This window comes from Fringilla coelebs (assembly GCF_963513975.1).
Source record: "Fringilla coelebs genome assembly, chromosome: 11".
NCBI classification, from domain to species: Eukaryota; Metazoa; Chordata; class Aves; order Passeriformes; family Fringillidae; genus Fringilla; species Fringilla coelebs.
The window spans coordinates 12,367,605-12,380,947 of NC_140037.1; the positions used below are offsets into that span (position 1 = coordinate 12,367,605).

The 13,343-nt window shown below is 39.8% G+C and overlaps 1 protein-coding gene across 1 annotated transcript in view; it reads left to right on the top strand.

The window, feature by feature from the left end:
- The window catches only part of CHRDL1 (chordin like 1), a gene marked incomplete at both ends in the record, with an annotated part of 32,600 nt that overhangs the window by 2,414 nt on the left and 16,843 nt on the right, over positions 1 to 13,343 (top strand). Inside the window, one exon of the mRNA XM_084213145.1 lies at positions 3,400 to 3,493. Within this exon, the coding sequence (XP_084069271.1) occupies positions 3,400 to 3,493 (94 nt within the window). The remainder of the gene's footprint in view (positions 1 to 3,399; positions 3,494 to 13,343) is intronic.

The following is a 13,343-nucleotide window of genomic DNA, read 5'->3' on the forward strand; positions in this document are numbered from 1 at the left end:
CAGAGAGAATTGGATAGAACATGAAAGGGCTCCCATCAGTTGATGGCTGATGCAAAAACACAGCAGTCAGAGATCCCCATAGTATGTCATATACAGCTGGGAGGAGGCACAGAAATGAGGGCAGTTTATGTCCGTTAGAGTACTTTAAAATAAACAGTAAGGGATCTTAATCACTAACACATGAGACACTCCAGATGCTGAGTTCTGTCTGCTATATTTAATGAAGAATAAAGTATTCCTTGCTATTTTCCCTCCCTGCAACTGTAAAATATTGGGCCCCTGTGCAGCATTTGCTCTGAGGGAATCTGCTACTACAATTCAGTACAGAGATGCACAAACAGTAGTCTCACAAGTTTAGCTGCAGAATGCAGCTGTGAGAGAAAAAATAATGTAGTAGAAAGAAAAGGAAAAGTCTTTGTTTAGAGCAAAAAGGAGTTTCCACTCAACTTTTGCTAATGTATATGCCAAGTTGAAAACTCCCTCAAGAGTTTGTGTGGAGTAAAACACTCATTAAATCACTGGAAGAATGTGTCTTGGGTGGGGAAAAAATTAGCAGGAAATCCTAGAGATCTGGATACAAATAAATGCCTCGATGATTTTTAAAGAGATGTTGGACAGTTTGGAGGGATGGGAAAGTGCCTGGTCAGCTCCTCTGGACAACAACATTGCTGGGACCCAGACACACCCACACACTATGAGCTTCCAAAAAACAGAGTCTGTTTTATTTTTTAACTTGGGTGTGGAAGACAAAGTCATAGTTCAGGGCAGCAGGTTTAGTAAAGAAGGAAACTGCTTATGGTACCTTCCAGTACATGCAGCTCAGAAGTGGATTGGACTTTACTTCCTTGTTTGCTATGTTTTACCTTTGGAGTACCATGAGGGTGCAAAATGTAACCTCGGATAATTTCAGTAGTGAGGATGCTGAGGGATCTCTCAGATGTGACTCTTGTTGTCTAAAAGGAAGATGATTGCAAAAAACAACTGTAGCATCCAACCACTCGTTTGAGTTTTGTCCTGGCCAAAATCATGCCCTCAGAGCACTGATCTACCATAAAAGCTTCTGAAGCTTCATCAGTTTCATGAACTTTCCTTCAGGAAACCCTCAATAATTTATAATTTTAGCAAAATAAAGTCATTAGAAAACATATCATGACATAGCACAAGCACAGACCATAAACCTGACATATGACAAGTGTGCCACAGACAGCAAGTCAGAGAGATCTAAGCATAAACCCTGTATGATTCCCTAGCAGGATCTGTAGAGAGTCTGATGCAGCAACTGATTCCCTTACACTGCAGAGGAAAGCAAAAAAATCCCCAGGGATCTTTATGTCCAGTGTATCAAAATGAGTTTGCTGGCCACAGACATTGTGATCCACGTGATGTCTGCACAAAACAAGTCACATCAGCCAGGCAGCAGACAGAGATCTCTGCTCTGTCTTTAAACAGTCTGTCTGTCCATCCCCCCAGCACACACGCTTCTGATGTTTAAGAAAAAGGCAAGGCAAATTAACTAAACAGAGACCAAGTTATACAGCCTGGCACTAAAAAAAAAAAAAAAGCTTTCCTGTTTTTGTGTGTGTATGGTATTGTATTTTTACAAGTTTAATTTACATACTTAAGCCAGAATAAAACTAAACATAATTCAGTGTTCTCACCCTGTTCCCCTTTCCTTTTACAACACCTCCTCCCCCCCAGTTCATAGTGGAGCCTGTTGACTGTTACTGTCAAGTAAAATAGAGCACTCACAATTTGTCAGATCATTATTTTACTCCCTAAAATACAGCTTTTTAAAGCAGCTTTTGCTTGTGTTTGCAGTCATATCTGCAGACCTCAGGCTAAATGACTGCTCTGCACCCTCAGCACTGCTAGCCCAGCTTTGGGAGAGAGATGATCAACACTCTCTGGTACCTGATGCAGAAATGTGACCTTGGCCCTGGCTCAGAGAGACTGACCAGCACTTGAGTCCTGCTCTGGTCCTGGGGCTGTTCTCCCAGCTATCACTGTGAATGCAGGTGTGAGATCAGTCTCACTAAGCACAAGATCAGGTAAAATAGCTCTGTCCTGAGGCAGACAGTGGAGTCTGGCTGGCAGCATAGAGCAGCAAAGTTGGCCTGCAGAATTTTATCACTGCTGACCATGCACAGCAAGTAAACATTCACCTCAGGAGATTCCACAGGACTTAAAATGAAAAAGAGTGAGGTCACAGAACAGGACAAGTCAGCAGCATGGAGACAGGTCAGCAGGCAGTGCCAGCCTCTCTTCTACAGCAGGGCTTCACAGGCTCCCACCTCTGCTGGGCAAGCAGCTGTGCAGACCAGGGATAGTCCCTGTTCTGTGAAGATCCTACAGTCTACAATTTGCTCCTCTTCTACAAAATCAGTATATTTCATTTCAGTTCTTATTGGAAACAGATGGTGATAATCATGTTTGGTGTCTCTTTCCAAAGCAGATGCACAACTGTAGTTTGTGGCTAGCAATGAGCTAACAGTAGGATTCCAGCCTGTGGTCTGCAGATATTTGTCAATGAATTATTTTGAAAGGGATGAATAGAAAAGCCTATACATCTGCTGTCTAGGGAAGTCTGCACATCCACTGAAAACATTTCAGTGCTTCAGAAGGCATATGAAAATGTCCTGACACCACCTAAAAGTACAGTCATAACTTAGTATCAGTGTTCATGCTGAAAGATCTTTCTTGTTATAAATATGAGCAACTCAGAGGTGAATTAAGAGGATGAATTATAGATGGGAAATGGGAATTTGAATTGGATAGTCTTTTCTGGTTACAGACACTGGAGAATGAAAATTCCCTGTGTTTTAATTATAAATCAAGCTTAGATGTGGTCAAATAGAATATTATGTTAATGACATGAATAATGAACAGTATTCCCAAGACTTAACTCATGTTTCTTAGAAAAATGGCTACTTACCATCTGGGTTTTTTTGTCTACTGGGAAAGCAATAAAAGGAAAACAAAAGACTCTCCACAGTTTTCAGGAACAATTACAGATGCTATTGTCTCTTGTGGTCTTGAACTAACCCTCAGTAGGGGATATCTCAGAGATCTACCATTTATCCATGTCTTAGTTTTGGAAATGCAATTCCTAAGAATAATCTGCTCAAAAGAAAAAGACAAATGGATAGAAAAAGAGAAATAGAGATGGTTGCTATCCATTTTTAGACACTTCCTCTGATTTTAAGGTTTTTAAGGTTTCTGACCTTCAGCATAAATTCAAAGGCAGTGGAAGTATCTAAGCACATCTCAGTGTGAGTGAAACCAGAATGTAGTAAAAAGGCTTTTTTAAAAAAAAAAATGTTTGGATGTAGAATAGAGAACACAGAAATTTGTAAGACAGTGCATTTCATTGAAATACTATGTATTATGTTCCATCTGCAGAATGGAAATGTTTTGTGCAGCAGAATAAGATGCCCAAGTCTACACTGTGCTTCCCCTGTGCATGTACCACAGCTGTGCTGCCCACGATGCCCAGGTAATTCCTATTAGTGAAAAACAGTCCTTTCTGAAATAGTTATTTAATATGCTGAGTAACAACAAAATTAAATATTTGTGTTGGAAAACTTCTGTGAAGTAAACATCCTCTTGTATCCATTCAGGTCATGAGAGGCTTGTCCTACAGTAAGTTACAGTATTTCCCGTGGTGTTTTCTGTTTAGGAAATCAGAAGTATAGATTTGTGAAGGGATCAGGGAAGCTACCAAGTCCAATCCCTTACAATCCAGGCAGAAATCAGCAGTCCTTTCATTGACTGTCCATTCCAGACTCCTTATCTCTAAACTCTATCACAATAAAACACAATCCCACAATTCCTAGGTTTCTGGTTTTGGTGCTTTTCATGAGAGCAGACCAAAATATATGGTTATTTGCAATGGCTGTCTGTTAACAAGCAAGTCAAAATTGCTTTGGCAAGTGTGCATTTGTGTCACTGTACAACCAGTCTGGTAACGTTTACCTTTTACATCTCGGGTCCAGGCATAGCTTCATAATTAGTAGAGACTGTTGTAAATCATAGAAGCAGTGCTGTAGAAGTTTATGACTATATAAATCCAATTGGATACTGTATAGTAAATTCTCCAGACTGTACATTTATTATATGCTCATTATTAAGAGCCACTGTATGAAAGAGACTAAGCAGGATCTTTCACGAGCCTGTTCCAGCATTCCCGACATGGCCTAATGGCTGGGAGATTGACTGGGGCTTTACCCTAAATGCCTGCCTTAGTGGCACCCACCTTTCCATTTATAAAAGAGTATTCATGTAGCATCATAGAAAGGGGTTTTATTTGGCTTTCTCCAGAGAGTTTAATTGTCTGAGGAAAGCAGCTATTCCCTGAGCACCACCTGTCAGCAGCAGGAGGCAGTAAGTGCACAATGGCAGGGGGACCCGAGTGCACAAGAAGGTTGTTGTTCAGGTGGGATTGATGTGTTCACTGCACTTAGTGGATAATAAAAGGTATCCCATACACCAGTTCTGAGTTGGATTCCTCTGCCCTGATAATTGTATACTCTCTCTATCAGATATGTGTATCAATATCTGATCTAGGTATCTAGAATCCTTCTTTTAACCAGCCACAAGGAAGAAGCATTTCGAGCTTATAACTCATCTGATGCTGTGATGCTGCTTTTGTGTCTTAGGATGAGATTGAGCCCATTCAACTTTAAATACAACTCTTTGGAGTGGAACACCCAGTGGAATTTTCTTAAAACATCCATTGGAGTTTTCTCTATAATGGTCTACTATGTAAGAAAGAAGATTTCTACGGCAAAATGCTTTCTTTGGCAAACTAGAACTTAGTAAAATAGTAAGGTGCTGGGAGCACAAATCCCTCTTTTGTTTCCAGATCAAAAGAAGGACTGGTGTGCTGGTGTGCCCAAAATCTGGTCTGTTTTTCCAGCTAATCTAAGCTTCAGTTGGGAAGACAATAATCTAGATACCCTTTACAGCTGTTGGAAACATGAGGGTGATTCATCCTGTCACCCAGAATTAGAAGACTTTTTTCCCTGGAGATGCCTGTCACTCTCCACTGAATATTGAGGGAACACAGGAAAATTGGATGCTTACTTTTTGACAGTGTAAGTTAAATCACAGAAGTCCTACTCAATAATTGGCATTTGCAATCAGGAACTTTTTCTATTATTTTTGAGTATCTCTGTATCATATTTACTATAGAAACATAAATGCTTCTAGATTGATTGGTTTTGCTTCAAGTGCTCCTTGGCAATGAACTGTTTTGGCTTTTTTATCTTCATGAGCTTGTAAATGTCATGATACCTAATGAAGATTTAAAAACATTCTACAATGATCTAGTAAGGAAGAGTAAGGCCTCATGTAAACTCTCATATCCATTTTATCAAGTTAAGTTCTTCCTATTCATAGTCTTCAGCTGGAATTTTGTACTCCTTGTGTAAAATGATAAATATGGAAAATTATCAGAATGAGCCTTTCTTGAATTGTGATCTATTATCTTCTCTTAGCTGTTCATAAAATCTATTTTTAATCAATCTGCTACAAATGATGGGCCATTACATTGCTAGCTGTGCACTATCTCATTAAAAATGTGAGTCCCACTAAGGTCTGTTTTTCCCCTGATTTAATCTGGAACAATGTTAGGTAAAAGAGAACCAGGAGTCTCCTGTGATTTCAGGGGTTATACACATTCTGCTTTCTGCAGTGATTATGTGTATAATATTTGGTGCTCTATCTTCAGTGGTATTTATTCATGCCTGATCTGAATAAGTATCTCAAGCATTCTTGCAGATCTTGTGCCAGCTTTCCATTCCTATGTGTCTGGCATACAATGTCTTTTGTGCAACATCCCATGATATACAGGAAATTCATTCCTAGTTATTTTTTAATGAAATGTGTGAGAACTCTGGCCATTGGCCATCCATGTGAATTTCTCTCATAAATGCTCATTATATTCTGTCACATATGTTTCCCCTCCATTTCTCAAGCTGCAGTACAGAAATGAGTAATGCTAGTCAGAGTGACCTGGGGCTCTTCTCTTGCCTCTCTGTAGGCCTTGTAGAGTGTAACTGCACAAATCACTGTCTCCTTATTTAATGAAGCAGAGATAATGCCAGGAGGCAGCATCTTTCATTGGACATTGAACTTCTTAGCTACCTAAGTGAAGGAGCTATTGAAAGGATTCCTTTGAGAAAAGTTGGCACTGCTCTCCCCCTGGAATTAATAATGTCTTCTGCATCCATAGTGACACTGGACTCACTGACACAAAGAGATGCAGTGTTTGTATCCTGTCTCCCTGGCACCAGACATCATGAGTCTTAAGTAGTTTTCAGACATACATTATGAAGCATCTTCTACTTCCATCAGTGGCTCACCAGCTTCTACCTCAGATTCCCTGCTAATCTTTCTTTTTTAAAATGTATTCTTTCTAGCAAAATCCACACCTTGTTTCCTATACAGATCTAGATATTCCTTCCTTTTACAGCTCTGAACAGTATTTTAACATCTGAACTGTATTCTTCTTATCATCCCACATATGTAACCAAAAACCTACGGTTACAGGAATTGAGACTCTTTTTACACAATAGTGAGACTCAAAGGACATCACATGCTTCTGAGCTTGATCTCCTTCCTTCCACCTCAGGATGCTCCAGACATCATCAGAGGAGAGAGAACTTTTAGTCAGGGAGAGAATTCACCATCATTCTGAGATCTGGATCAGCTCATGACCTAAAGTGGACTTCAGAGCTTCTGCCTCCTGTCATGAAAATAAACTTCATGTACAAGTTCTTTGAGCATTTAGCTGTGGCTCTCTTTTATGGCACTTCTATGGACAAAGCTGGAACATTTATTGTAGATTGCATAATTTCTACATTCAACAATTATAAATCAAAGTATTTAGAGTATTTAGAGTCTAGTTAAAGATCAAATATGTAAACCTAAGAAAAGCTTAAATCAGAAGCAAAAATTCACAATTGCAGGATTCAGAAAGGGTTTCCACATTCCACTTGCTGGTTTGATTCCTCAGCAGATAAGGCTGCATGCTGATGTATGAATCAGCCCATCTGGCTCCAGTGTTTTCTAGGCTTGCTGTCCTGACTAAACACAGTGCCTTCCAAGAACAATCAGTATTGGTAACATGTTTAAGTTTAAGCTCCTTTGGTACTATGATTTTTCTTTATCAAATTCAAACCACTTTTCTGATGTACTTTTGTTCCTCTTTAGATACAGAAATGCCTGGTGTCACCTATATACACAGCAGGTCTAAAGATGTACCAGATGAGGTATCTTACAACAGTGGGCTGAGAACATCTCCTAAAAATGACGCTCTGTCTGCATGGTAGACAGAAGCATGGCCCAGTAATACCTGGATCTTTGAACTAGCCATTTTAGATCCTGGGACAGTGCAGAACTCACTGCAAAACTCGCTGAAGAAGCAGGAAAAATGTGCCTGCCAGTGCTACCTTCAGCCAGTGACTGAGCTAGTCCAGGTGACAGCCTGCATTCTGCAGCGTAGACAAAGACTCAGCATTGCAAGGTGCAGGGCATGTACAGCACCTGTTGACCTGACAGACATTTTGTAAGTAAATACAGAACACGTGTGTAGTGCGGCACATCTTGCACTGAATTACAACCAAAATCTTCAACCCTGTCTGTTGGAATGCTTTGGTGGAGTGATTTTTCCATTGCAGAATGCACATACATTGAACCACTTGGTGAGGAAGCTTTGGGTTCTACCCACGTCGCACACCAGAGATCCCAGGCTTTCACTTCTAGTCTTCTTACCCTTCCATTCATGAACATTTTTGGGATGGAGGAAGGGATACTGTACCCAGCTCTTCCATTCTCTATGCAACTCTTCTTGCTACCACCAAACCTTCTTTTATCAGCAAGTGAGAGTCCTAACAAGGGGTAGTTGTCAGATAGTTAAAATTAACTTTTATTTGGAAGTAAATTTGTTTAAAAATACAATGGTATAGGCATTCCAGGGAGATGTCTTTTTCTTATTGATATGTGCTTAGATAATTTTATTTAGTTTGTGGTTTGCCTGTCACTACCTTCACAAGGAACGTTTGCTATCACAGCCAGATTGAGATTGTTGCTGGTTTCCATTCTGCTTTTTAGACCATAAAAATATTTAAAAATCTATCTGTATATCAGCATCCAAAATGTATGTGAAAAAATACGTATCTTCCCACATGGATGACAGAACTTCAATTCTTTGGACTGACATGATAGGATAGGATAAGCTGCTCAGAATTTTTCCAAGATAACTTCCAAGACCTTCAAAGAGACTTCAGAGAGGATTCAGAATGCACCAAAGCTTCATTTAATTTGTTTCTTCAGTGGTAGAGAGACTGGTGGATTCATATAATATTTTAGCTTGAGAGCAGGAATTAAACCAGGGCAACCTAGAAAGTGTTTTATGAGCCCTTCAGAGTTTCTGGGCAATTGATAGGCAATTTTTTATGCAACTATAAAAGAAAACACAGGAAATTAATCTGCAGAAAATATATTAAAATGATGTGAAGAGCTTGACTTTAGCCCTAGAAAGCTAAAACACGAGCAAGAGCCTTTTGAATGTTTAAACTGAAACTACATCTTTGCCTTGAATCTGGATGGAAGTTCATAGTGTCTAGATAAGGTGCTACTAGTTCCTTCAAGCAATGAATTTCATACACTTTCTACAGTCTGACCATTGTAAAGACTAGCTCTGGTGATTACCTCCAAATTACCCTGGAGTTTTTAGAGCTTAACCTGGTCCTTGAAGTTATTTTAACGTAAAGCATTTTGTGGCTTAATATCGTTGACACCTGCACCTCCAAGAGCACATATGGATTTTATTTAGAGCTGGTCTTTGCAGTTTTTGGATAGTGAACAACTTTTCCATCCACATTTATTGTCAGCCTCTGCCACTACTTGAAAGACAACATCATTGCACAGCTTTGGTTGTTTTTTAAAGGAACCTGAACACATCATTTTAATTTGTAATATTACAAATTTACAGAACAGATTTATAATAATTTGGATTGTGATGCATGACTGAGAGAAAAGGCTAAATGCACATGGACTGAGGCTTGATCCACTTTCTACTGTAGTCAATCAACAGATTTCTATTAACTTTGATCATTTTTGGACTCAGTCTTCTCTGAGAACAGATGCAGTTACTGACAATGATATGGTCCTTCTCTCTAGAAATCCTAAGGAATATGGTGGAAATATGAGAGAGAAGATGAAAGGGGAAACTGCCTTTTTGCTGTGCCACACAGAGTAGGTGTTTGGGCCAGATTCCAAATTTATTTAGTTCAATGGACTTCAGATCAGCCCTTGAGGTGACACATTCGTGTAGAGTGGAAACAAAAGCAGAGGGAAGAAATTAGGCAAAAGAATTTTTAGTAGGAAAGAAATCCATTTGGTCTCATATGCTGTGCTACAATTCCCCAAGGACCTCCAGCCACAAAGATTGTTTAAAATAATCCTAGCTGACCCCTAGAAGCTAACCCTGCACTGAAACAGTTAACAGGTTTTCTCTGTCTGAGGTTTCTGTATTTTCATGAAATGGTCAATCAGGACTTAGTTCTGGTGATGAAATAGCTCTAGAATATTTGTGTTTTACCCTACTTGATGTGACAGTGGTAAAAATTTTTTTACCACTGTAAGAAAGTCTCCTTTCAGCAGTTGGTGGTTTTGACCTTGAAACAGTCAATTTGCAATAGCAGTTTATTCCTCCATGTGCTGCTTCTCTCTGGGCTCAGTTTAGATACCCAGCCCTGAAGCTGCACTAGGAGCAAGTCTAGAGTACATAGAACTGAGTTAAAGGTGCTGACAGGTTTCCTGCCTTTCCAAGGCAAAGGGATGCCAGAGGCTTTTACACATACTGAGGAAAGTTTGGTAGATAGGAAAATTTCTGGAAAAAACGGAGCATATTTTATCCCAGGTCACCATGAAACTTGTGTTCCACAATGTCCCTTGCTGCCTGCCCTCACTCTGTTTTCTTTAGCACCTCTGCATTTGGCCCCTCTCACCAAGCAGCCCCAGCACAGTACCTCATACCCAAGTGGCCGAAATATGGTCATGGAACCTTTCCTGCACTGAAGGTCTTTCTGGGGATGTGAACCACAGTGGCAGAATGAGGAAACCCATGTTCCCAGCTATCTGCTTTTTTGCACTGGCCTTTCTGGTGCAAATGGGTCAGCAGACAAACATTAATTGGATCTCTGAGTACAAAGCAAACCTATGTACTTTACCTTAGTTTTACTGGAACTGCAGGAAAATCGGCAAGTGCTCTGTATTATATAAAGTACTACTATTTCTGCATGAAATGCACTGCATAAACACAGAAGAATATAATTTATGTGATTTTTTTTTCTATATACACATAGGGATCATTTTTTAAAGAATATTTTAAAAATACAGTTTGGTTTGCACACATAGCATCAAGGTTAGGTCAATCAACAGAGTTTTTCCAGTTTTTTTCAACATAACTATAATGAAAATCTCACTGTCACTCTCCTAGCAAGCTGCATAATCTCTGCAGGATGCTTCCCTCACCTCTTTTAAGTCTTAGGCTGCTCTGTTTTGAATTTGTAAGGATCAGATTATAAACACATATTTATTCCTCCATTCCAAATATGTCTCATACTGAATAGCTGTTCCTTATATACAAATAACCATATTCTGTTGTCTTGTGTGTAGGAGAGGAAACAGCCTAACATAGAGGATTTTTGCCTGGAGGCAGGCTTCTTTATCTTTTACTTGGAATGTTACTAGCACTTGTATTTCTCCAGGACTAAAAAGAGCTTTGGCTGAAGAAGTCAAAGGACTCATTACCACTTTTTCAAAGCTCTGATTCCTTAGGTGGAAGAACGCTAATTCAGACATTGCTAATCTGAGCAGCTCAACAACTGTTCACATCTTTACATGCTTATCTAGCTGTCAAAATGGCTGTTCCAGCAACCAGAAGAGGCACATAGCATTTTCAAAGCTGGAGAGAGGAGTTTCCCCCTGGTCCTCTCACAAAGTGAATTTTGAAGTCCTTTGATTTACTCTGTGTTTTTCTCTTGGACATCAGGGTGGCAGAGGATCCAAGCATGTTTCAACTGTGCAATCAAAAGTAACTAGAAAAGTAAATTCATAGAATCATAGAATGGTTTGGGTAAGAAGGAACCTTAAAGGTCTTCCAACACCCTGCCATGGGCAGGGACACCTTCCACTAGACCAGGCTGCACAAAGATCTGTCCGGCCTGACCTTGAACAGTCCCAGGGATGGGGCAGCCACAGCTTCTCTGGGCAACCTGTGCCAGGGCTTTATCACCCCCACAGGAACTAATTTCTTCCTAATATCTAAACTAAACTAACTCTCTTTCAGTTTGAATCCATTTGCCATTCAGATTCTGCACATGAATAAATTATCTCATTACTGTTATTCCAGACTACTTCAGTATTTTGGGGCCTCCTAGAATTAATCTTTTGCAGTGGAGCATAAAGCCTATTTTGTGAGCCTTTAACACTGCTATGAAAACCACTAAGAGACTTAGTACACAAAAATCATCCCTATATGTTTCTATGTGTACATTACCCTACAGAATAGTTTTTTTCGAGGGAAAAGACCTGGACTCCATGAAAGAGGAAAATTAACTATACTTTTTTAACAAAGAGACCTAGGGGTATGTGCAACTCCTACCCGAGTCAAGAGTTTTCCAAAAGCAGATGTCAGGTAATGAAAGTGCTGCCCATTTGTGTTGGGCAGTGTGTGTGCCTGAGCTGATTCAGGTTTCACAGAATTTTCAATATGCAAAATAGGAAGAAGTACTTTGATACTCAAATTCTGTTCCCCTCTGGCATTAGAAATGCTTGTGGTCTGCACATTTCCAAGAACTGTGTTTTATTTCATAATTGCTCTTTATGTGTGGCTTCTGAATGGGTAACCTATAATTCTTAGGCAAATTTTAAGTTACAAGGAAAGTAATGCAGCCTTGCATGATGCTTGTTACAACTTGAGGGGTACAGAAAGCAGCATGTGAGATCACTGGTCAGCTGGTGTCCAAGGACAGTTTCCTGCACCAGGATACTCTAAAGTATCTAGAGCTCTACAGTCCCTGTTGAAACTAAACTGACACTTCCAATTGCGTACATTAAACAGCAGAACTCACTGGCAATACTAGGAAATGTGCAGAAGAGATGTCAGTGCAAACAGTTGTCCCAGAGTTACAGCAGAATCCAATTGCTTCTCTACTGAATATGGTTCCAAAACAATCCTGAGTCTCTTGGTCTGTACACGCTTATGCTCTGTGTTGATTCAGAAAACATGTTTCATAAAATCCTCTCTGTATTCAAATTCATAATCTATCATCTGTCTGCTTTAAAAAAACCCCAACAGACTATCTGCAAAACAGTTCCCAGTATGGTAAGTTTCTTAAGGCATTAGACCTTGTGATTAATTTCATATTGTTTAGCACTAGATTGTTTTTATAAGGGTGGTTAATAAAATAGACAAACTGTAAAACCCAAGGCAGGCTGGGCACCCAGCCTTTCTGCTGGACACTAAAAGCATATCTTTTTCATTAAATGACACTAGGTGATTCTGAATGTTGCAGTTTAAAAATAGTTTCTAAGTCAGCAAGCCAAGAGTCTGTAGAATTTTTAAAAAATGTTCTTTGCCAGATGTTCTGATACTAAAATAAGCAATAGTGAGAGTGTTAAGTACTAACACAAACGGACAGACTCTTGTAGGAGAAAGCACCTCATAGAGATGCAATAAAACGCCACAGAGCCTTGCTGAGGTGCTGTGCAGGGTCCCAGCAGACCCTGCTGAGGGTTAGGAGTGACATGAGCTTTGCTTGTGCCTTCATTGGCCAGTGAGTACAGTCTCCATTTCAGGAGGACACTCACTTCAACGTGCCACTGCCTGCAGGTCAGTACAGCTAAGCACAATGACTGTCACAAAGCCAAGATGTCTCCTTGTCCCCAGTGGCAAGGAGTGCCCAAAAGCAGCTGATTTTTTTGTCTCTCAGATGTCACATCATAAACACTTCACTGATTACCACACCATGACTGTACTGATTCTAAGGTGGGTTTCCCAGCTTGTTAGGTAGTGTCCTAAATTGTTCATTAGTAATTATACCTGTACCTCTTGCCTTTATCCGGAAGGATCCAAGTTCAGCACTTGATTGATTGTAGTAAGGCTTGAATCCTAAAGCTATTCCTCAAATAAGTCATCTCCCATTTCCCAAAAGGTTAGATTGCTCATAGCTGGTTACTGCTTTTCACTCTGCACATAAATGCTTTTGCAGAAATTACCAATGTTTTAAACATCAGGAACTGCCCATGGAATGTGCCTAAGCTATTCAAGGGAT